This window comes from Uloborus diversus, chromosome 1, assembly GCF_026930045.1.
Source record: "Uloborus diversus isolate 005 chromosome 1, Udiv.v.3.1, whole genome shotgun sequence".
NCBI lineage: Eukaryota > Metazoa > Arthropoda > Arachnida > Araneae > Uloboridae > Uloborus > Uloborus diversus.
The window spans coordinates 120,980,270-121,006,749 of NC_072731.1; the positions used below are offsets into that span (position 1 = coordinate 120,980,270).

At 33.0% G+C, this 26,480-nt stretch overlaps 1 protein-coding gene across 1 annotated transcript in view; it reads right to left on the reverse strand.

The window, feature by feature from the left end:
- Window positions 1-4,920: 4,920 nt before the first annotated feature.
- Window positions 4,921-26,480, reverse strand: part of LOC129234585 (guanine nucleotide exchange factor DBS-like) — a 226,753-nt gene continuing 205,193 nt past the window's right edge. Inside the window, exons 12-24 of the mRNA XM_054868612.1 lie at window positions 23,100-23,297; window positions 21,715-21,845; window positions 19,813-19,879; window positions 19,392-19,507; window positions 17,592-17,661; window positions 16,106-16,204; window positions 12,716-12,841; window positions 10,246-10,443; window positions 10,034-10,135; window positions 8,239-8,317; window positions 7,535-7,619; window positions 6,464-6,680; window positions 4,921-5,160 (exon numbers count right to left, since the gene is read on the reverse strand). Of these exons, the coding sequence (XP_054724587.1) occupies window positions 4,921-5,160; window positions 6,464-6,680; window positions 7,535-7,619; window positions 8,239-8,317; window positions 10,034-10,135; window positions 10,246-10,443; window positions 12,716-12,841; window positions 16,106-16,204; window positions 17,592-17,661; window positions 19,392-19,507; window positions 19,813-19,879; window positions 21,715-21,845; window positions 23,100-23,297 (1,728 nt within the window). The remainder of the gene's footprint in view (window positions 5,161-6,463; window positions 6,681-7,534; window positions 7,620-8,238; window positions 8,318-10,033; window positions 10,136-10,245; window positions 10,444-12,715; window positions 12,842-16,105; window positions 16,205-17,591; window positions 17,662-19,391; window positions 19,508-19,812; window positions 19,880-21,714; window positions 21,846-23,099; window positions 23,298-26,480) is intronic.

Genomic DNA, 26,480 nt, shown 5'->3' on the forward strand with positions numbered 1-26,480 from the left:
TAGTTGTATCGATCGGCTCATTGCAGAATCTGCAGCAACATCCGAAGACCAGGGTTCCCCCACCAGGGTTCAAAAAAATATTTTTGAAAATATCGAAAATATCCGATATTTTGATATATATCCAATATTTTCAATCAGCACAAACTAAAGTCGTCAAAATAGTAAAAGCATCATCAAATCAATCTTTATTTTCCTATATTATTATTACACTATGTTGAAAATTAAGGTTTCTTTCATTTACTTATACATAATATTTCATTTTACATTTTTATCAATTTTAATGGAGTTAATTTAGCATAAGCTGTTTTACTCTTTTTTCTTCTGTTAACTACTTTTACACAGTTATATGATTCAGAAATAAAAAATATGCATTTAGTCAGTGCACAGTCATAAGACATTTTCTTTTTCTCTGACCAACGTTAATATTTAATTAGGCAACCTTAATATGAATTAAAATTGTTATGTTACTAATATTTTTATGAATATAAAATAAAAAGGAATATTATATTAATTTTTTATATTAATGATGTATTAATACAGCATAAAAATATGGTACATAAAATTTTGTTATTTTTAATAATAAATAAACAATGTTACTATGATTATTATTTTTTTTTTTTTTGAAAATAGTAGTTGAAAAGATAAATATCGAAAATATCAAAATATCATGATATTTTTGAAATAAATATCGAATATATATCCTGATATATATCATGATACATATCCGCAAACCCTGCTATTCACTACTGCAAATTATCTCCAACTTTTGCTTCAGCATGATAAAGTACATTATTATTCAGATTGATCAAATTAGCACAAGCATTAGCGGAATCAGGGAAAACGTGACAAATACTGCATAACAGGAGATTTTCACTATTTTTTGTGAATCAGAATCTGAAATCCGGAATATTCTGAAATACAGAAAGGTCGCAGTGCTGAGCATTCTGGATTTGAAGTACCATCCTGAATTTTAAATTTACAAAATCCCAGAAATCGTCAGAATTAGGTTTCTCCGAACATCAAAAAAATTTAAACTGTGCTGGCAGCTCAGGTTTCCTTTCCAGTACAATGCTTATTTCCTACTTTCTGAAGAGAGAAGGATGCACTCGCCGTTCTGCTGCAGCTGACTAGATTTGGCACAACGGTCTAGGATCGCTTGCCCTGGTTCGTCCCATTTTGCCCTGTTTTATTCCCCATCCAATGCTTTTTTTCCTTCAGGCCCACTTTTCCTTCCACCTAAGTAGAGATTATGCTTTCATTTCCATCTCCCTAGAGCAGCGGTTCCCAACCTTTTTTCCCTTGCAAACCACTTCTGAAATCCGAAAGAATTTGGCGAACCCATTGTCAGTTAAGTAACAAGCCAAAAAAGAAAAATCGCACACAATCAAAGTTCGAAGATTTTTTTTAGCAATTTTGCTCAATAGTTCATAACAAGAACAAAAAGATAGTTGCAAAATAATAAGAACACAAATATTTTTCTGAAAATGAAAATAATAGCTAGAAAATGAATTCAAAACTTTTTCAACAAAGAACAAACCCAGTGATTATTCGTTGTTGAGATTCAGTCAACTTTAAAAAAATTCTTAATGGGATAGTTATGGTAAAAGAAGCTCAAAGTTTGACTCAAATAAGTGCCAATTTTACATTAAGTTCAGCATTAATTAAATTCCGCATTTATACATTTTCACATGGAAAAATTGACCAAAATGATAAAAAAAATTAAAAAGTTTTTTTTTTCTGACACAAGAGATATCTGTGACAGGTACAAGAGATGTCTAAAGCAAATGTCTATGAGTAAATCTGATATGATCAATATGAAGATGGGCTATTACAACTTGTTCTCTTCTGGTGGCCTTTGGTGACTTAAAAAACCTTTTTTCGAGGGCTGGATGAGCTAAGAAAACAAACCCGAATAAATGACAAATAAACACGGTCAGCAAGCATATTACAACACCGCCATTACTATATATATTTTTGCGAACCTGCTTTATACCTCCAGTTGGGAACCAATGCTCTAGGTTATAGTATCCTGTATTTTCTTTTTCATTTAAATACTCTTTCACATATATATCAAGAAAACTACTTTTTTTCAGTATGTTACCGCCCTATAGCCATAGCTAAGTCAGAAATACATGAAATACACCGCCAGCTCAGTCATTCCAGCCGAGGACTGCAGTTTTGTGCTCGTTAGCACTCATCAGCCTGGCTTAGGAAGTGACTAAGCAAGAGGTGGAAAAATCTCTTAAGGAAGCCCAGAGTGCCAAACAAACTGGTACCGTAAAACGAGGTGAGGTGGATCGGGTGGGGTGAAAAGGATCACAGGTTTTATTTTCGAGGTAACACGTGCTGCCGTCTATGCAGGAGTAGTTGAACAATTCAAAATGCCGTTACGCTTCAAACAGGTTCCGATATAATTGTATTGTTGTGTTATAACCCCAAAATTCATTGTATTACAAGATTTGTGACAGTAGTGAACAAATCACGGTTTTTTGGACGATTTGAACTACATCTGAATAGAATTATTATCAACAAAAAGGTAAGTGACTTATATACATGAAAGAGTTATTGTGATGGCTGAAAAACCATCCTTATTAACTATTTTTTTTTAAATCTGACTTTTAAAGCAAAATATTTTGTTGTAGGCTAATTTGTGACAACAGGCACACCAGTGGGGTGGAGTGGATCATGCCGCGCAAGTATGATAAGAAGCTCAGCCCAGAGGCAAAACGTAACTATAATCTTCAATATCTAGAGAATGCAGTTTCTGCAGTGAAATCTAAAGAGATGTCACTGAGAAAGGCGTCGGAGACATATGCTGTGTTATATACAACATTGCAAAGGTGGGTAAACAATAACAATTTAAAACCATATTGCAGCTAGATAGGTTTAACCCCTTGAGGACCAGCGCACGGAAAACAAAGCGAAGCTACGGGACCGAACGTTTCGAAATGGAACGCCACCATCGGCCCGAGCATTTACAGCAGTTAAGCCTAACTGAACAAAAATATTCATATAAAATCAGCATCTCAAAATAATGACTTGAAATTTTAAATTTGCTTAAACAATGTACTACTGATTACTAATTATTAATATAAAGACGATTACATTATTAGAAGGGAGTGAAATAAGTAGAATACTAAAACTTTAACTATGTGCACAAAGTTAAATGATATGTGCATAAAAACAAAGTTAGAGTTAGACGTCGTGAGTGTGCAATGAAAGAAAAAGAAATGTAGCAAAAAATATGTTCCTTATGTAATTTTAATTAAAATAACTTAGGTCAACGAATTTAAACTAGTTAAATTCACACGCGACAAGTCTCAAAACTGCTTCATAATTCACTCGAAAACACTCCCTTTCACTCACTTCGCTAACCATTTTTATTGCAGTTTTCCAGTCTCCAAATGAAAAAGAATAATAGAAAGGATTTAAAAATAATCATAAACTTCAGTGCCACTTGAAATCATTCCTGTACTCTCATTGAATGGGGAATCTCAAAAGTCTGGAACACATATGCAAAAATATTTTAACCTTCTTCCCTCCCCCATAATTTATTCAGCTAACTGTATATCTCTTTCAACTACTCGTAACAAAAAAAGAGAAGCAAAGATATAAACAAGAGCAATTGAGACCTCATAAATCATATGCGCAGAGCAATGATTCACTGTTGTTTACATAAAAAAAATCTATCCCATTGAGAGGCCCAAATAAGAAATTAAAGCCTGTACATGAAGGTCAAATACCATGTGACTCGAATATGATCAAAGTTATAGCCATTTAGCGCCATCTATTATCGTTTAAATATTCAATTCAATCGTTCCGTTTTGAGAAAGCATATATGTGACGCTTGGACGTGCAAATATACCTACAAAAACACAGTATGTTTTTTAAAAACTGAATTCACTGATCCGCTTAAACCCCTGCAAAAAGGTGAAGTTATATTATAGAAATTATATGGTGATCCGCTTCACCCCATGATATGGGGTGAAGCGGATCACTCTTTAACATTAAATAAAAAATGTTATTCTTCATGTAGAATAATTTCCGTTGGATAGTACTATTTAGGAAGAATGTAAGAATTTATATATTTTTTCCCAGATTTTTTTCATGCTTTTGTTTGTGAGCAAATTTTAAAAAACCTGAAAAAGTGATCCGCTTCATCCCGTTTTACGGTAGCTAATATGGAATTAGCACTGACCAGACGAGTGACCGAGACAATGGTTCGGTTCAACTCGAAGATTGAAAGCAAGGCATGGTATTTTCAGTAAGTTACCACACTATAGCCAGGGCCAAGGCAGAAATACATGAAATACACCGCCTGCTCAGTCATTCCAGCTGAGGACTGCAGTTTCGTGCTTATTAGCACTCATCAGCCCGGCTTAGGAAGTGACTGAGCTGGAGGTGGAAGAAACAATTTCTTAGGAAGCCCAGAGTGCCAAATAAACTGGTAGCTAATATGAACCAGTAGCTAAAACTACTTGTCAAATTATACTGCAATCCATGAAAAAGAATATTTTGACATTTCTTTTGTAAAAATGGAAGACGAAAACAACATATCACTGAAGTATTCTCAAAAAACGAATAGTTAATTAATATACATGCTTTTACAACATTAGCAATAAAACTTTATTGCATTTGTGAGAAATTTTGATTATTTTTAAATTTCACCACAAAAATGTCTTATTAAATCACCTGTTTTTTTAAAAAGGAGGTCAGTCCCTTTTAGCTCAGTAGACATAAAATAAATTATTTACTACAGACAGACAAACTAAAGATACAGATTTCACAGTACATGTTAAAGAAAAGAATATTGAAAGCAATAATTTGGGACAATTGAATTGAAAGAAGAATGAAACTGATAAATTATGCAAAGAAATAATATTTGCTTAGTAAAACAATTCATGCATAAAAAATTTAATTTTAGGGAAATAAAATACCTTGGCTGCTGACCGAAGGAGATGAGTGAGATCCACTTTTCCCATTTGGCTGTCCAAGATAAGAGGCTGGTACCCAGCCTCTCTTGGTTGTGTCCAGGACTCGGACATACCACCAACCGGCACAACCAACCTTCTCCACTTCCACCGTCTCTCCCTCTTTTAAGGATGCTTCCCCAACATCTACTGCTTCATAATCACCAAGGGCCACATAGCGTCCTCCAACCTTCAAGAGAGAAACCAATGTAAAAAGTGTAAAAAGAAAAAAAAGTATAAATGAAATTTTAAACTTTTACAATGAGAAATACAGTAGCATCTAATCGTGACGGGGACTATATAGTCAATTCAGAGTAAAAAGTAAATATTCAAGTCCTCTTGTTTCGAATGGTGCATTTACAAAGGAAATGCAATAAACTGACTTAAAGCTGGGAGTAGGAATTTCTGATAACAACCATTTACATAGTAATCTGCAATTCACCATTACTTTGAACAAATCCACTGTCTTCCAGCAAAGATTAGATTAAAAATTTTACCTGTAATGGTACTTGATTCTCTAAGCATTAGTAGGAAATTTTCTTAACACAGTTGGAAAGACCTCCAATGTCCTTTTTAGTCAATATAAACCGGTACTAAGTGGAAACATCCTCATATATATATATAATAGCAAATCCACTGATTGAGTAATGCTCTGACGTCATCAACAATGAAACTCCTGTCACAGCATGATAATTTGATTATATATTTTGGTTTGACATGCAGGGAAATGCTCTATTTTTACAAGGCTGAACTGGATCTGGTACCTAAACTGTTTTACTGGTGAGACTAATTTTAGGAGGATAAAGGAATGAAAAAGTGGTCAACAACGGATGCTATCTACTAGAGCCTAGGGTTAATCCACTGGAGTTACAGTTAAGATTTCAACTATAAATAAAAATACCAAACAGGCAATTGCTTCATCCAAATGTTGAAGCAAATTTCACCCGTCATACTTTGATGGGTGATTTTCTAGTTTATTGATAATGAACAAAAATTTTCATTTACTGATATAACGCTATGTCACAACATTTGCTAAAAGAATGATGAGCACAAAGCTCCTGCAAAGTGGAACATAAATACAATCTCATCGCAGGGGGAGGAGGGGGGGGGGGGGGGGGCAAGGCATTTAAGCTCTCAGTGGCGGCTGAGCTCCTGAAGGCCCTGAGCACACTATACATAGTAAAAAACATGACAGAGCAGGGTGCCTAGGTTGAAGAGGTTAATCTAAAAAGATATGAAATACTGTAATGTCTTGAGACTACTGCGGTGCCATTTTGAATTGCTGAACACTAAGCCAGAATAAAGAGGGGGAGTCAACAGGATTATGACTTTAAGCAACCAAAAATAGCCTAAAGTTGCGATTTTTGAAATAAACTTCGAAAAATTTTGCCTCAGGGCTGTGCATATTGTACTTCTGACCCCTTCCAAAACCAGAAGCTGAATCCACCCCTTTGCAGAACCCATTCCATACCTCAGTTGTTATTACAAAAAACATCTCCCTCATCATCTTCATCTTCAGTCTGCGAGAAATCATCTGTGGATGACCAGCCATCATCGGAATATGACATGTTTCTCTCTTCTCGACGATAGGGCAGCGATGCTACAGTCGCACGACGACCCAGTTCTCCTGGCTGTCTGCTACTAACAGAGCTGCTGCGATAAGAAGTGGCACTGTTATGCCAGCTGAAGCTGCTTCTGTTGCTTCTAGATCTAAGTAAATGATAAGCATTAGAGTAAGGTTAATGGCCAAAACTAAATTAAATATTGTTTTAAATATTAAGAAATAAATGAATGAAAGTAGGATATGGAGATGGTGAAATGCGTGTCTGTCCGTCGGCATCCTTCTGTCTATCCTCTTCTTAATAAAAGGTTGCTGGCTTCTGATAAAATAAATATTACAAGCACAAAAAAATCAAGATTTTTAAGATTTATTAGATTGCAAAGAATAAGTATTTTGAAATGATTTGCTTTAAATTTAAATATTAGAAGTAATTTTAGAGCAAATATTTCCCTTTTGATGGAGTATTGTTTCCCATGTGGTTCTTGAGTATCATGAATAATACTAGTATTCCTGTTTTAAAAATCAAAATTCTTAAATTTTCAAGAAGATATGATTTTTATTCGGAAAGCACTGAAAATTGTTTCAATTGCATTATCCTTTACCTTTCCAAAGAATACAAGAGCTTAGATTTGTAAAATAACTATCAGCATTTCCTTTTGCTGTAATTGGGGCAAAAGTTTTGAATAAATTTCTTTTTACATTTTTGTCTCAAAACTAAAATAATGCATACAAAGAAAAAATAAATTTAGTTCATAGTAGATTGCTGAAACATTTGAAGAAATACTTGAATTACAAATAAATAAAGAATTAACAAATAATTTATACTAGAATCATTACAATATTTTCTTAAGGAAATTACTGATTTTCGTATCAAATTTTGTTTGAATGTGATGTGAAAAAGGATAGAATTGGGAATTGTTCAAAGAAGCAATAGAACAGCTTACAGAGAGTCATATTTACAGACAGATAATGAAAAGTATGATTTTGATGAAAGCACACATACCGGTGACTAACACTTTGAGGCTGACAAACTCCATTGATGTAACTCAACTTTTGTATTTTGTCAGAATGTTGTTTCAAGTTTTCATCTAAAAATAATTAATTAATTTTATTAATCAAAATTTTTGAAAAAGGCAAACTTAATTTACTATTTTTAGAATTTTTTTTGGTTAGTTAAAATATGGTAAAGAAATTATTTCTTAGAAAACTTAATAAAAGTTCAAGAAAGAGAGAGAGAGAGAGAAGGTATGCAACAATACTAATGTATTTTTGGAAATGTTATATTTAATTTCAAGTTTCATAAATTACAAATCAGAAGTACAGATATGTAATTTTAATACCATATCTGGAAAAGCAGTGACAATGAGTTGGTAAAATGCAGGGGAAATTGGAATCATAAGGGGCTTTTATTCAAAATAGGATTTTAAGGGGAAAAGAAAAACTTTTATTTCTGTTGAGGTTTGATATCAAATACAGCTGCAAACAATGAATAGAAGGCAGTAAAAAACTGGCTGAAAAATTAAAATCATTTATCTTTAAGACAAACTGATAAGAAACAACATCAATAAAGTACAAAAATTGCAAATTATTGCATGCATATGTTTTGAGGTTACAAGGAACCCTTTTCTCAATGCAGAAGGCTCAAGTTAGGGGATCAAAGAACGTCTTTTGTATTAATTTTATTTTCAGCACAAAGGTATTTCTTACCTTTAAGATGTTCAAATTGCAATAGCAAAACCTTTTTGATTTCCTTCACCCAGACTTCCTTCACCTCAACTGATGGTGCCTAGAAGCGGAAAAATGCAAATTAAAACCCAAAATTTCGAAAAAATAAAATTAGTTTTACATTTGCAAAATTTTAAATGTTTGAGTAACAAACTATTAGATTTCAACTCCACAAGGTGCATCCATAAAGAAGCTGGACAAGCATTAAACCTGAAGGGGAAAAAAAAATAAAATTTCTAAACCCAAAAACACCCCCTAACATTTTAATAGTTGGATTGCAAATTGTGTGTGGCAACTTTTTAAGATAACAATGCATATTCAGGGATCCTGAACCGAAGCACATCCATTAGAGAAAAATATAATAACAAAAATCAAAATTTAGCAAAGGAGGAAAAGTTGAGAGAAAAACATTTAAACTAGTATGTTGTAGCCATTTCTTCTGTATCTTCCTGATGAATTATTGTATCTTACTTGTAATCATGAGTTTTACCACTTTGTTCTGTTTTAAATCTGAGTATTGCAGTTTCCATATTGGCTGTCTTGGTGGAATTTGTAATTTATGTATACATTTGAATTAGAACAAGACAATATTTTTCAAAATAAAATATGGATTGTTTCTGCACAACTATGGATCTTCTGCACAAAATAAGTATTCAGTTGCAAAAGCAGAATCAAGAGGGGAAAATTGAAAATACTTTTAAAAGCTTTGCATATGCAATAATATCAGTTAATTAAAGCATGGCTCCACTAGATGGCGCTGTTGTTTAATGGGCCTTGGCAATCTATGACTTTTCTGTATTAAATCAATGCAACTACGATACACTTATGCATCCACCTGGCCTTCCGGGTTCCGCTCCTGATTGTTGTTCTGAATTACTGGTATCCAGATTGAATAAGGTTTCAGGACTTGTCTATCAAGATGGATTTTGAGGGAGCACCAGTGGTATAAATATTTCATTATGTTAGAGTTCCTGCAATATTTTTCTTGGTTTTATTGCTGGATAATCTTTAGGATTCTATACGAACTTTGAAGTTTTAAAAATTAAACATGCTTCATAATTTGACTCAACCAAGACACATTTGTGAGGTCCACTAAAATTTTATTTAGTTTTTCCTAACAGAGAGACCTTGACGGATATTTCATTATTGAGATTTCTCCCTTCCTTGGCAAGTTGATCTACCTCTTTATTTCCGGGGATGCCTACAAGTGCGGGAATCCATTGCAGTATACATTTCTTGTTTAGTTCATTAATTTCTTCCAATTGATGTTGTATATTATGGGTTAGCCTTGATTGACATTTATATAATGCTTCTAAGGCAGCTTTGGAGATGCAAAAGATGACTAGACCACTGGCTCTGTCAGTGTCCTTGAGTGAGATGTAATTATGCAATGCATTGTATATTGCTTTAAGCTCACTAGTAAAATTTGAGCTGATAAAACCTGTGATCTCCCAAAAATTTTCTCATTCCGGAAATTTTGTCCAACTACTCGGCAAAAATTATCATCACTTGGTTTATTTTTATTTCGTTTAAAGATGATTTTAGGTTATTTTCTATGTGAGACTTTTTATGCAGTCCCTATCCACCACATTAAAAAAATATTTTTCAACTGCATTGCAAAAACAACTTTTTCAAGCTACCGTGAAGTTTTGAACAATTTTTTTTATGTGAATTTTCTTATGCGGTCTCTACCGCATAAAAACAGGTTTGCGTGTACAAATTGGACTAAATGCCAATCAAACAATAACATTATACTGAAAATTGGCAATAATTATACCTGTATTATAAAAACCTGAGAACGACCATGCAACCAAAGTTCAAACTTCCGTTTATCACCCCTGTATCCCTTCATGTTTTCTGTCAAACCAATTTGAGAAGTCTAAAATAATAAAATAGAGGAAAAAATAAATGAAAAATAGAGCCACAGAACTCTAGATGAGTATTTACAGATAATTAGGGAATTGTTATTTGATAAGTTTTAACACTAACCTTTAGAGCATTTTTGAATGCGTAACTAGGATTATCGTCTCTACCATATTTTTTAGTAAAAAGAACTAATTGTTCATATAAAAAAATGTAGCGTGAACGAGGCTTGAAGCGAAGTTCACGAATCCTTTCTTTTTTGCGCTCCATCCACACACTAAATGCACTTTGAAGAAGCAGTTTCCCATAATCAGCCAAGCTGCCCTGAAAAGGGTAAAAAGCCAATGTTAGATAATCACAAAACACAAAAGAATGAAATTTAGAACATTGCATCTACACCATCTGCATAGTGTTAGAAGTACTTACATTTCAAAGTACTTCCAAGCAATTGTTGTATAATATATTTAAATACATTTCTTAAAAACACATTTGGGAAAAGTTTTACGAAAGCAAACACACGCACATGGTCCTCGTCATTTGTATCAAATAGCTAAAATGAAACATTATTTTGGGCGAACGCTGGAAATCTCACAACACGGCGTCCTGCGGAAGGGCCCTAAGCAATAAGTTCAATAAAACTCTCTTGGAAATCTTCTGACATAGACAGGGCGGGCCTCGAAGCACTTTTGGAAACAACACACAAGGAGGCGTTGACAGTCGTGTTTGAGTACTGCACCCTGACATTGGACTACAGCATTATCAGCTAAAGCGGGGCGATTTTCCCCTGCTGATGAATAAAAAAACAGATGTGGCTCATTTGCTTGTGGTGTGAAGGGAAGTGAAATCCTCTGCCTCAGGACCATTTCTACTCCGTCCCGTCTTTTTCTACAATGACCTTCCAATGGTCATTAGGAAAATTAGGATAAGAAGTGGCAGCGATCCCCCATGGGGTGTTAAAAGGAAATGAATTATGGGAAGTCTATAGCTTTTTTCCTTTCCGATACTTTCTATTGCAATCTGAAAAATCCTTCATTTCTTAACTGACAAAAATTAATTCAATAAAATTTTCTGTAAGAAAAAAGACGACTGTCGACCGGCGCCTTTTGGAGTGGCGCACCGGGCAAGTTCGACCCTGAACAGGGCTGTTCGAAGTCTGAAGAGGGTGGTGAGTGCATGCGGAGAGGTTGTCATGGAAAAAATTCCTGTTCTACGCGTGGAATGGGAGAAACATATTATTAAAATAAAACTATTTACACCAGCATATTTTGAATTTTTGTTTTTAAAATCTTTGTTATATCAAAGGGTCAAAAAAAGAGGGGTGCAGGGGGGGAGGTTTTATTTTTGGAACAACGTTTCATATTAAAATGAAAGAATTTGCAAAAAAGAAGGGAAATAAACTACATTGGTAAAGCAAAAATAAAACATGTAATGTGTTAAATTTTTGTTTTGTAAGTTTATTATTATTACTTCTTTACCGTGGAGAGGGGCGGCAAATTGCAGATTTGTTCAGAGCGGCAAAACTGCTAGAGCCGGCCTTGCAACATGTCAGTTAGTTACCATGTTTTTTTTTTCCTTTACATCACTCAAGATGTATTTTGGAAATCCAACTATACCAGCAATTTAGCCTTCAAAATACAATCAGACGGGGGAATAGATTTTTCATAGAATGTATATTTTGCTTTGAATGTTACATAATACTTACTATTTTGAACTAAAAATATCACACCCATGGAACAAATACATAGAATAAATACAGTCAAGCCGTGCTATAACGAACCCTCAACTGACCGACTTGAGAGGTCCGTATAGCCGTGGGTTCGCTACATCCGATTTAAAAAAAAAAGAAAAGGGTCTGAATTCACTATATTAATTCTATAATAAAAATCTTATTTCACAATGCTTCTATTAGTAATTAGGGTATTAAAGTGAAATGTTTTAATTTTATTGTACTCAACAATGAGCAAACTATAAAAATTTATTTTCAAAAAATGTATAGCATGGAAAAAGGATGATTTTTTTGGTTGCAAGCTTTTGGCTTTTATATGCATTTCACCAATTTTTAGTCAACTATTACAAACAAATCCACAGCATGTTGATCTATAGTTTCAGTTACAAAAAAAAAAAAAAAGAAAAAAAAGTGTTTGAAACACTGATCTTTGAAGATGAAATTGAAGGTCCAGGACTAAAATCTTCTGTTTCTTTATCAATATCAGAAGATGAGACCTCAGCGAAGTTACTATTGATCAAAAAATACCAAAGCTCATAAAACCAGAAAAGCTTCATTGTACATGTTTAAAGTCAAAAATTCTGTCCAACAAAATTTGTTTGAAGTAAATACAATTTTAAGGTCGGGTTCATTTATGAATGTTGGGATGTCTTTCTTACTTTCTATACCAGATGATGAAATATTGAAATTAAAAAAAAAAAAAATTGGATCGCTATATAGCCGATTCTCTAGAATTTGGGGATCATTACAAGCATCTGAAATTGCATTAATGATATAGGACTTCAGTTCGAACCATTTAAGAGGTTCGCCACAACCGGGGGTGCTATAGCGGGGTTCTACTGTATTGAGAATTGGAATAGATTTACATACATAGAAACCTGTAATGGCAATCTGGTGCATGCTGTCATTAACATATTTCAAAACTTCCAGCATTGCATCCACTGCTTCTTGAAGATCTGTTTGACCAGAACCTTCATCAACACATTTCAATAAATCCTTGATGGAAGAAAAAGGTACAGACATAAAATAGATTCACATAAGTAATACAGCACTTATATATCCATGCAAAAAAAGGGATTAACTGCCTATTTTACTATTGATGAAAAACCACCTGACACTAATATAAGGGTATTTTTAGCACTTTTCTCGTCCACAACGATAATTTCCAGTAGCAAAGTTGTGGTTCAAATAAAAGGGGGGGGGGGTATGTGTGACAGGCCCGAGCAAATACCTGGCTATCAACATTGAAAGACGAAAATTATGACTTTGCACGAATAAATTCAGAGACAAAAGTAGGTGTTTTCGAAATACAAGTAGGAATTTCTTAAATAAAGTCTGTATAGTATCCAAAATTCAGAAATTGTAGTCACTGTTTTTTAAAGTTAAAAAAAAAAAAAAAAAGCTCTACAATTAAGAAAGAGAGAAAAGAAGGAATAGCTAAAAGTTTAACAAGTTCAAAGAAAAATTGGGGTTGTTTTACTACATTTTTAGGATATTAAAGTTTTTAAAAGCAGGAAAAGTAAATTAATATGTGTCAAAAATGATCAAGCTTATACAGTTTTCTTTCAAGTGTATCAGGGATTTTGCTACTTTATTGAAATGTATTCCATTACTCTTGTATTTTTTAGAAAATGTGAAAACAGTATCCAAATTATGAAAATGATACACACTCTGAGAGAGCAAGTAAGCATAGCAATAGAGCTTGACATTTTTTATAAATCTTAGCCGACATGTTTCAACTACCAATAAGTTGAACAATACTTTGTCTTACTTAGGTACTACATTTCACCCCAATAGGCACTTCATTTTAAAAACTAAACTTGTGTTCTTTCAATGCTAAGTACGATCCTAAATCTTTTACTTCAAAATTTTAAGAAATATTAGCTACACTGTGTATTTATTTCGCTACAAAATATATGAAATCACAACAAGAGGGGAATATTTTTTGAGCCATAAGTAAAATGTATAAAGATCTTTAGAAACATTAATTTAGTTTGATATTTTTCTGTTTTACCTATAAAATTTATGGTTTATGGTATACCTTCAAAAGCAGTTGATACTTTGTAATCCTTTGGACAGGTTTTAATAAATAAGCTCCTAGGGGCAGCTTATGGCCTAAATTTTTCTGACATTCCTGGAAACAGAAAATGCAAAAATCTTTTCTTCACACAATAATAATAAAGGAACAGCATTTGAAGACTGTAAATTAATATATAATCATAAAACTTTCACATTTTAATATGACAGCATAATAAAAATGAGAATTGAGTAAAAAAAAAATACATGTACAATGAGTGTTTAGCCATTTGTAATTGTCTTATGTATGAAAAATCTCACTATTGTAGTGTTCACTGAAACATTAACCCATTGATGTATGAAATGGGGAAAGTTTTTCTGATTAAAGAAGAAAATTCTTATTTCCCCTCTAATTAAAAAAAAAAAAAAAATGCAATACTAAACATCTTAGTAACATTATTAAATTATTATGGGAAGAAGTCATAGTGGGCAGCCAAAAGGAGTGGACACATAAGATTCAGCTGCACTGTTACCGGCAATCAGGTCAGTGGTTTACTTTTTTTATTGAACAGGTTGGTTTAAAAATACTGGTTAAAGTTTCATTAACATTAAGTTTGATTTTGAGTTGATTCTTTTCCTTAATTTTTTTAATTAAAATATTTTTCTCTTAGTTTATAAGATAAGAACAGGTTCTATCAATAAAATTATAAACTCTACAATGTAAATAATTATTCAACACACCAATACAAAATGTTATGTGCATTTTTCTTTTTGGCAGTACAGTCGAGTCCTGCCTTATGTGAGGGATGCGTTTCAAGACCCCTCACGTAAGTCGAAATTTCCTGTTGTGGAAAAGGGTACGTGTAAAAACTTTTATAAACTCAAAATTATTTTATACACTTGTAGCACCCCCTCAAACTGTTAAAAACTATGTTTTAACTATACACTACTGTTTCGTACATAAATAACTGAATGTTAACTAGATTTTTTTTTTTTTAAATAGTTTTTTTCAACATAAAATACTGCTACGATGCACAAAATCAATGATCAATGGGAAAGAAAGACAAAAAATAAACCAGTATACAGTACACACAGTATATAGTAAGAAAAGCAAATCCACTATAGTTGTACTGTACAGTAGATCCAGTAATCATATTTGTAACTTAAAAGAAAGTGAAGATGATGATGATTTATGCTACATGATCAAGCAGTTATTCTAATATTTTTTTAAATATAGATGCTTCACTAGTTCTTTTATAACATTTCCATCTATGGCAGCATCCCTCTTCCTGGTTTCTTTAATTCAGAATACAAGAGCAGCTTTCATTTCCAATTTTTGCATTTTTCTTAGATGCTACTCATGAACTTTTAAGGATTTCCTTTTCTCGACCTTTAATTGTTTGTATGGAAAATTCACTCATACCTAATTGTTGTGCTATCTTCAAGGCATTTTATAGTTGTTCAAGCACATAATCTTTAGCTTTTCTTTAACTGTCTGAAACTTTCTCTTTTTCTTTCTATCTTCACAAACTTTAGATGAAACAGCACTCTTAGGTGTCATTATATTTCATGAACTTTCGCATTTATAATGAAAAAAATAAATGGAAAATGAAGAGTAGTTATTTGTATAAGCGATGTTCAGACTAGTACAGTGTGGGAACTTCCGCTCTCAAAGATGCTAAAGGGATAAAGGTTCATTCTCATTAAAAAAAATATCGTAGCCAATAATAAAGCCAATACTTACGCACTACGATTCCCTTCCGAAAGTTTTTGTGTTGTGAGTGAGCAATTCCCGTTAGGACAAAAAATCTTTCCTGGTGAAAAAATCAAGTTATAGCCATTTGGTGTAAGTCGGATTGCATTGTAGCGGGAGTCGACTGTAATACTGTTTGATTATTTGTAGCAAAACAACTTTATTTAATGTATTTTATTTGGTGTATTGTTTCATAAAAAACTTTCATTTTCTAATTGAATATATGTTCACTTCCTCCAGTTCTGCTATGGCTAGTGCAGACTGATGATCCCTAATACAGGGGAAATTCTGGTCTCAGGATACTGAACAGAGCTGATTAGTATTTGCTTGAAGAAGTTCATACAGTTAAATATTTTACTTTTCAATTTTTGTCATTTATGTACAAGCAATGTTCATAGGAATGATTGAGTGATTAATACTATTGTATGTGGACAATCTAACACACACATATCAAGACATTACTGAGATAGTTTATAAGACTGAAAACCAACCTTGAAAAATGGGTTATCATCGCCACACTGTCTACGTAAGGCTTCAGACTTGGGCTTGTTGAGACAGTAAGTAGTGTACAATTTATGGAAGGCATCCCGCTGAATAAGAAGAAAATATAATGAAATAAAATGACCTCTATAAAATCAAGAGAACAGGAAAAAAAAAAACAATTGTGCAATATATGATAGGTACTAAATTTATTTCAATACAGCATAAAACATATATTTGTCTCAGAGAAACCGTAAGACATTTAACCCCAGGAATAACAATAAGATATCCAACTGTTACTTTAATGTGACTATATGCTACTTTTCTCGTCCACTAAATTTAACTGGTTAACTTGCACTTGGCCCAAATTGTCGAAACTAGATTCAGAATTCAAAACTCATTCCTTGATACAAAAGAAAATACTTTGAATTCCTAATGCCCATAGTCAAAGAATTTGTAATTGAAATAGCAACTTTTGGGATGAAAAAATTATTTTCTAATGCTTTTTCTTTTTTTTTTTTGAGAAAAGTATAATTATTATCTATCATAAGTAAGGCAAAGACAAAAACGTACCTGACGCCAAAAGATTGTTTAACATTCCTAACATGTCAAAGTCTTTTCTATGCACAGAACTACCCATGTGTAAATTCTAGAACTAAAATGTTTTATTCAATAATTCTTAAGAACATCATTTGAATATCAGTAGACTAAACTTCATTTCATTTTAATCAACATAACACATTCTAGAGCACTCTGAAATGGACAACATTTTCTTACATTCATTTTTTCTAGATATTGTCAGCAAATATGGGAAAGGGGGGGAAATACAAATTGAAAATTATTGATATGCTACAAGACGTCGATTTTTTAAATGCAAAATTATCTCCGAATCAATTCTCAGAAACTAATTTCTGAATATTTTGCTCAAAATCTGTAACAGTGTTATGATTTACTGGCAACTAGGAAACTAAAACAAAAGAAAAAAATTCAGGGAAAGAGACGTGGTGAAGTGAATTGCGGTGGCTGAAATTCAGTGAGTGTTACTGCCACACTGTCTATAATGGTTTTGGAGTTATTTTTTAACATTCAAGGACATGGTTTTCTGTTTGCAACATTGAATATAATGGCTGAGATCAGGCACTCCTGAACTACAGGAATGGGGCAGATCTACTGAAGGACTGAATGCTAATAAAATGTCCCATCTAAACTCCTGTGTGTTCTACACAGAAACACTACACTATCTTTAATAACACAAAAAACCATATAAATCACACCCGGCTGTGGGATGGCATTTGTAGTCAGTTCAAATACATCACATCTACCTCAAAATGGTTAATTATGATGAAAACAGAATAGAAAAGGCTATTGCATATTATGATAGTTGCAAAGTAACTTTCATGAAGTGGCATCTGTCTCTATTATTCAGGAACGCTCATTATTAAAGTTTTAAGTTTAACAATCTCTTTTTATTACACTTTAAATAATGTAAATTCTTACCCTGTTTACAAAACAATGCCCAACTAATTCTGGAGTACTGCTACAGGCTTGGAGGTCTCTAAGGAAGACGCTGGAAAAAAAATGCACCACCTGTCATATATATTTTTTGGTACAATAGAACCAAAGAAACTTGTCTTGCCAACCTGTTAATAGATGTTGGCTTTTTTGTCAAACCACTTGTCCGTTTCGGGTCGAAAGGCAGGTAACATACGTTTCTACTGATGTGGAACATCTTTGCCTGTGAAATATTGTTGGTAGAACTTCCTAAATGTTTTATTCTCTAGTTAATAAAATATGTTCTTATTCAACATGTTAGTTTGCCTCACTGTATACTAATGTTCTATTTCATTCATTTAAAAAAAAAAAGAAAAAAGGAAAATACAAATACAGATCTAAAAGTTTCATTATTTTCTGTATTTTTGCTTGTGTTTTGACTTGGAACTGCTTTAGCACACTTATGTGAGATAACGTAACAAATTATTTCAAAGTTGAGAATTAAATTCTGTCTTAACAGCTTAATTGCACACAAGAAAAGAAGAAGGAAGGACAAAATAAAGCAAAATTAAAAATCTAAATATGTTGAGTAAGATGTAAGGCTGAAAAGAAAAGTCTAACTTTTTGGTCACTTTCAGAGGTTCTCCTTCATTCTTTGACAATGTTCTAGCTTTTTTAATTAAGAGGAGGAAATCTGACTTTTATACCAAAAAAAATTAATATTGTGAGGTGGATTTATCCTACTTCAACTAAGGGAATGACCAAACCAAATCGGATAAAAAAAAATAATTGCAAATTTTGATATTTACTACAAATTTGGATATTTTTGAAAAATTAGTATGTTTTAGTTTTCTTTCAGGATAAATATCATTCAGGTAAGAAAGTGTGTGCGGAGGGGCACTTTTCCCTTGAAACTACAAACAAAATTCAAAGATAATAATAATATAACATAATCAAACCCTGCTATAGCCAACCTGAGATATAACATACTACATGCTTCAGCAAATGGTCAGAAACTGATGTCCTGTGTCATTAATGCACTTTCAAATGCTTGTAACAATTGACAAACTCTAGAGAACTGGCTATGGCAAATCAAAAATTTCTAAAATGTCTAGGTTTTCATAACCTTTTCCGAGCGACTTCAAACTATAATCCTCGCTAATTGCTCCTTTGATATCGCAGCTGCTTCCCTAAAGGGGACCCGATTTCAGGCTTTGTAATGTTGCTTTTCAACTGTTTCTGATCAAATGATGTGGTCAATCACATTTCTTTTGCTGTTTCTTAGTTCAACTGTAGTAACACTGTGAACTTTGCAGGGACTATGGCTAATGCAAGCAAGTAAAAAGCTTTTTTCCATAGAGGATAAAGTTAAATTTATTCAGAATTTAAAAAGCTGCAAAAGCCAATCCTCAATTCGCAATTTTTTTTCTTCTAAATTTATTGTTGCCACAATTTGAAAGAATTGCAATTCTAAGGCAGATGGCAAGGTTTTTAACTTTTTTTTTGTGACAGAAGCTATAGATAAACATGTTGTAGATTTATTTTCTATAGTTGATAGAAAAATAAGTGAAATGTACATAAAATTTAAAAGCTTACAACCAAAATTAGCATCCCCACCCCCATATTACATGCAACTAAAAAAGCTTATTTTTTATAGTTTGTTTATTACTGAGTTCAACAGTTAATGCTAATAAGTTACCTTATTTATCCTTTTTTCTAACTAGTAGAAATATTTATTACTAGAAATCCCATGTAATAAAGATATTCATTATAAAAGTATCTTAGCAAGTTAAAGTTACAACTTACTTGCTATGGAACGAGTAGATGTCCTCCATGTTTCCAAACAGGATGTCAGCCTTTCCATAGAGAGAAGAAGGCACTAAGTCTTTCATAGCAGAATTGTTCATCTCACGTTTATAACCCTAAAAAGAGATTGTGTACGAAGTTCATTGCAGCTTTTTAGCTAAAAAATCTAAACTGCATGATGAAACATTAAGCAAACAAATGCTAAATGAGGCCCAATTTTTGCATGACCCTTAAAAGGATGAACTAATTTTTTAAAAAAAGTCAATGAAGGATTAGCTTCTAGCGGGTTAACTTCTAGGATTATCTTCTAGTGTCTATTTTTGATGATTTGCTTCATTAAAATCCAACAATCATTTTAAACATACACAATATTCACATTAAATCAGCCCTCAAAAACATAAGACTACAAAACACTCCTTACCTGAATGATGCTGTCTAATTCTGACACATAAGCTTTCTCAGTTTCAATAAGTTCAGTCATTACATGACTAAAAAACAAAAATAAAATAATAAAAGTCTTGCATTATGCTTCATACTACAGATTAAATATGTCATAGGGACTTCGATAGAAGAAAATATTCAAAAGAGGTGAAATAATGTTTATTAGAGCAGTAAGATACCGCCCTAAGTCAGGGTTGAGGCCAGAACCATATGCAATACACCAGACAGCCTGGTTATTACATCCCGAGACTGCAATTTTATTCTTATTAGAACTCCTCAGTCAGGAATAGTGAATAACCAAGCTAGAGGCAGATGGCATTACATTGAAGCTGATAGTTCCAATTCACTTTATCTACCAGTTTGTTGGCACTCTCAACTTCAATGAGATGACATCTGCCTCTAGCTCGGTTATTCACTATTTCTGACTGAGAAGTAGGGTGGGTCGAAAAAAATCGAATTTTTTCCGAGCACTTAACCCTAGTGCGAAAAATTTGTGAATCCCTAACACTAATTACTGTACAAAATTTCATGACTCTGAGTTAATGTCTTCTGCTCTGGCAAGAGAATTGAATTTTTGAGATTTTCGGAAAAACATTAAAATAAAGAGAAATTTTACAAAATATTTTAAATTCCGCTCAACTTTAAGCCTTAGTGCGGTATTTTTTAAAACTTTCTAACAGAAACTGCTGCGTAAAATTTCAAGCTTAGGAGTTGATTTTTTTCTGCTCTGACAAGAGGACTGAACTTTGAGAATTTTACATAAAATTCCTTAAATACGAGTGACACATTACAAAGTAGCAGCATACCTAATACACTGCAATACTTCGAATTTTTAATCACATCGACATCAGTCCGCCTCTTGAACCAGGTCCGCTATTTAAAATTTTAGGGGGAAGGTGGTCAATGCCCACTACTTTAAAAAAGTAACGTTTTTGCATGTAAAGTGGATGTGGTTTTGTGGTTTTCTGATAAAATTGCATTCAGTTCACGTCCTTTATCCCCCCCCCCCCCCGGAAATTGAAATAGTGGGCCTGCCTTGAACTGAAATAGGCTCTATTTCGTTGTTTAATGGAGAAAATGATAAAGAAGTCAGGTAGTTTGAATATTTGTTAGAAGTTAATAGTTGTACCCTGATGCATATTTCAAAATATTTTCAATTCACTAGATTAAAATCTATAATCATTTGCCGATTGGAGCAAAAACTTCCCAGACCCCTCTAGTGCGCTATTTCTCTTTTATGTCTTGACGAACTCTCGTTGCAGCATCTCTTTCAGTTTGTTGAAGGTTCAGCATCAGGCTCCAAAACCGACTCCAGTAAAATTAGAAAAAGGCTATGCCTTCCGCACTTAGGCTAAGTGCTCATAAAGAATTCGATTTTTTCAGCCCACCCCTACTGAGGAGTTCTAATAAGAATAAAACTGCAGTCTCAAGATGTGATAACCGGGCTGTCTGGTATATTACAAATGCTTATTTGAGTTTCACATTTATAATAGACCTTGCATTGCATTAAAGATCAATGAAACAAAATTTGAAATTATGTTAAGAAAAAGTTTTTATTTTTAAATTTCTGTATGCAAAGAAACTAGAGATGTATATTTATTCCACATTTGATTATCTTTTTCTGAACAATAGTAATCTTCAAACTTTTATGCTCATCATTTACACCTCTTTGCTTTTAGGTGCCTCAGATTTGATTTAATACTGAATGTTTACAGCAATACTTGATGAATATTAAATAAATGCAATATTTTTTTTCAAACATGAAAACAATAAGAAATAGTTTGATCAATGGAAAAATTACATAAAGCTAAAAATTGTATAAAGTAATATATGAGCTAATTTAAAACTGCAATACTACGAAATTAAACTATTTCAATTATACCTTCTTTTGTTTTGAAGCACTTCCTGACAGTTTTTAGGTGATGGTGATCTAGAGTCACTAATGCTTTCAGGAACTTGGAGAGAATTATTTGGCTGATTCAGTTGATCTCCAAAGCGCACTTCAATTTTTAACTAGAACAAAAAGTTTGCATTAATCGACACACATCAAATGAAACGAAATCCAAAACTAAGCAGTCTTTTAGTCATTACAAAATAATAACAGAATGGCTGTAAAATGGAGGATTAGTAACGTTTTCTGTGGCTTTTTTTTTCTCCAAATTAAGACTTAAATCAAGAAAAAGTCTTAAATTAGAATTTCAATAGTATAAACTTTGCTTTTGCACTGAAATACTGACCAATGCAGTGAGTGTAGTTTACATCATTCTGATTTTTTAAAGGCATTCTTATCAAAAAATAACAATGATATAAAAACAAATGAAATATTAAAAAGATTCATGTCAAATAAACCCATAGCAAAACAGCGCAACTCTCCAACATACATTGCAGATTCTTGAGAAAGTCTGCAGACTATTTTTTAGTTGAATGTGAATTTTTTTTTAAAATTCCTTATGAAAAAATACTCTTAAATTTTAGGCAACGAAGATTTGGACGTTATTTTTGGGGATATAATTTACAGGTAGGATTTAATTGTAGGTTTTGAGCTTAGCATCTTATTTTATGTATCTCTTAGTGCTGATTTAGATTTACGATTAAGTTGACACAGAAATCTGCCAGATAAATCAATTTATCTTGCAGCCTATATTTGGGTTTTTAATTTGCGTTGCAGACTGCTTGAAGGAATTTTGCAGCTGGGCAAATAAATATCAACACAAAACCGCATGACAAATGAGAAAACAAGAAAAATAAATACAGATTATAACGATTTTCAACTTGAAATAATACTCTTAGTATTTAAAAATCAATCTTACAGTAAAAAACATGTAAAATTCATCAAATTTATAACTTTAAACTAAAGAAAATCAAAAGGGTTAAATCCATAGCCCAAAAGTGTGTGAAATTAAAAATGGCCATTAAGTAATGGGTGCCATTGAAAATTAAATGAAGAGAAATAATATTTTCAATAAATTAGACTAGAACAAATTTTTAATCAATGAAAAGAAGAATTTGCATAAAAGTTATGATAAAAATTAAGTTTCTGGGAAAATAAGGGGGAAAAGGCAAGTTAATACTAAAACTGAATAAATCAGAATTTTCAGGCACCCTTCTCAAAAATTGTGTTGGATATACAAAGTTAAACAAAGCTGTCTTAGTAACTTTGAATGTCACAACTTCTGAACATTATTATCATTGTTATTACCTTGTTATAAACAGAATACTACATGAAATTTATTAGGTTTGAATCAATACAGCTTAAGTTTAAATTACCTTAGGCACATTCTTTGGCTTCCTCACTATCTTTCTCCTTCCTTCAGGGGATTTTCCGGAAGAGGTTATGGGAGGAGATGACGGGATAGGTTCAGGGATTACAGCTTGAACAGGACATTTAGATCTAGAAACTATTCGCTGGAGACTGCATTGTCTTTTCTCGCACATCATTTGTACATCTTCAATCCTTTTGAGAACCTATGCCAGGAATGTTTTCTCTTTTAATGATTTACATAGGTGACAATTCATTTTAAAAGGTTGAAGTGCTTAAGTATACACTGTACAGTGGGTGGCCAAATTATTGGGGACACTTCTTAAATTCTATTATCTTCAAGTTTAGGCTCACTTTTTAAGGAAATAAACCACGAACTACAATTTTTTAAAATTTTGAATTGCTGCTGGTATCAGTATTAGTTTTTTAGAAGTGGCAACACTACCAGTCTGCGTCATTTTACAAATATTTGAGGTTATTCCAGTTTTAGTCTCTAATAAGAAAAAACTGCTGTTGTTGTGAAGTTATATTTAGTGTTCTAGAATTATTTCTTCAAAAGTTTTGGTGTCTGCTATAGTTAATACGTAATTAACACTTAATAAACCAATGTTACTACAGTTTAAGAATAAATTTCAATATTTTATTTATATTGTTTCTTGATATTGTCAAAACTGTTTTTTTAAGAATGGACAAGGCTTCAAACATATCTCCTAGAAAGTGCAGGGAAATACAAGCATTCAGCAAATTACTGCCCATTAGCCAGGGCTAAACCAAAAATACGTGAAATACACCGCCAGCTCAGTCATTTCCAGCCGAGGACTGCAGTTTCGTGCTTATTAGCACTCATCAGCCCGGCATAGGAAAGTGACTGAGCTGGAAATGGAAAACCTCTTAAGGAAGCCAAGAAAGCGAAACAAACTGGTAGCTAATATAGAATTAGCAGACCAGACGAGAGACCGAAGCAATGGTTCGGTTCAACTCAAAGATTGAATGCGAGGCAAGGTATATTCAGTAAATTACCGCCCATTAGCCAGGGCTAAAGCAAAAACACATGAAATACACCGCCAGCTCAGTCATTTCCAGCCGAGGACAGCATTGTTACTTCCCTCCACACATACCCAGAAAGTTATTGCAAGTATAACAGGTGTTTTTAGGTGAATAGTTGGACATATCAGAATTAAAGTTGGTCAAAACATGCCACTGGAACTGGATCACTTAGGAAAATGTGACAGAAAACACATCATCAATGCTTGTGCCGGCCACAGTTGGTGTTATTTCCTTCAAAAATCGCAAAAGGAGTGTAGTCCATCTTACTTATGAATGAACATGGCATTGAAGTTTCCACCAGGACTGTTCGGAGGTAATTGATCAAAAAGTAAAAAAAAAACCATGCCGCTTCCAAGGCTGAGAAAAAGCTTATACAGTGGGCAAAACCCAAAAAAATGACTGTTGAGGACTGGAATTGTGTAAGTACTATTTGTAATTAGTGCTATTAACAAATAAAGTTATTATTTTGATTAGTCTTATGTTTTTCGGTATGCTTCAACGACTTCACTTATAGCATTTTGGTCGAAAAAAGTTTATTTTACCAGTGCCCCCAGGCGGCGTGCAATGACTGGGGGAGCTATTCCATCAAGAATGTTTTAAAGAGAGTGTTAAATATCCTAAAAAGCACATATAGCCGATTCTACGGCTGGTACAAGAAGCAGTGATGCGTTTTCTGCTACATTTGTCTATGCGATTGGCTTTCAATGACTTGTTTTGGTCATTTTTAAACTTTTGATGCATGCAACTACTGATCTAGAAGCACCTGTTAAATTTGCAATAGCTTTCTCGACAAAACAATCATTTGTAATCATTTCATTATCAGAAAATATTACAGATCAATATTTGAAATTGAGTAAAATCTATAAGGCCAACATAGAAAAAAGCATAGGAAGAAAAAAAAACATTTAGAAGCTTGTGTGGGAGCCATTTCTTCGAATGACTTCAAATATTCTTGTTTGCTTAGATGAAACTAGTTTTTAACAAAACTTGGGATCTGTTTTCTACACTTCATCTTCAATAGTAGATTTCGGCTCTAATGATGAAGTAAAATGTCTCCCATTTGCATAAACTTTCTTGCTAAGTCAGCCCATAAGTTCTGGATTGGGTTGAGATCTGGAGACATTGGCAAGTTTTAACTTTTTTGACTTGGAACCAATTTTTTGTGCTGTTACTCGAATGGATAGGTGCATTGTCTGGCTGATATTTCCTATTTTCTCCAGAAATAAGTTCAGCAGTTGGTGAAAGATGATTTGTGAGGAAATTTTAATATGCTTGTGAATTCATTTTCCCTAAAACAAACCCAATTGAGCCCATACCATTGTAAGCAAAACATCCTCAAGTCAAGACAGAGCCTCCACCTAATTGGCGCTTGGAGAATATTTCTTTTTCTCTCCGTAAACCATGCCAATAGTACTTCCATCAGTCTGGTCCATCCAAATTCCACTTCTTTTCATCAGAATAAAATATTTGCATACATTGTTTATCCCAGGTCATGACTTTCTGTCTAAAGGTCAAATGCTCTATTTTGTGCCTATTCAGTAACTGAGGCTTAGCCAATTTTGCTGCATAAATAAAACTTTCACACCTGTCGCCTGAAGAAGTTTCCTGGTTGAATACTTTCCAGTTGATGTAAGTTTGCAAATTACTCTTTCATCTTGCAATGATAAAGCTCTAGGTCTTACCCCAGTGTTTTTTTTTAAAACCATAATTGTCTTTCAATCTTGATAAATTATTGACCACAGTCCTCGATTTTCCTGTTTTTTTTTTTTTTTTTTTTTGCAATAGTACGGCTACCAGTATATATACATTTATTATTAAAGAAATACTGGTGGCCTTAAAGTTGTTACTCAGGCTGAAATACTAAATTCGAATATACTACTGTTTTTCTGGTAATTGCATACTTCAAAAAATTTGTCTGTTGCGTTATTTCTTACAAATGAATATTAATAATCCAATAGTATTAAAATTCCTTTAATTTAATTATATTTTTTTTGTAAAAAAAATTGGCCGTAAAGTTTTTACTCAGGCTGTATATATATTCTTTTGGTGACGTTAAAAGAGGGGTTTGAGACTTTACGGAAAATTTTCAAAATAAGTGTCAAATACGCAATAGTAAGCCATAATAGGGGACTATAGAAGGGTTCAGGTTCGGAAACTTCCTTCTGAATTTTTTCGATGTTAGTCCAAAAATGAAAACTTAGCCGGTTTCTAATAAATTTGCCGCAATGCTGAAGTCAGAGGTTCTCCTCCGAAAGGTTTTTGAAAATGAGGTCCTGAAAACAAAATTTAAGATGATTTTCAAAATTCTGGGAGGTAACTTGTTCAGCCCTTTTCCTTCGGAA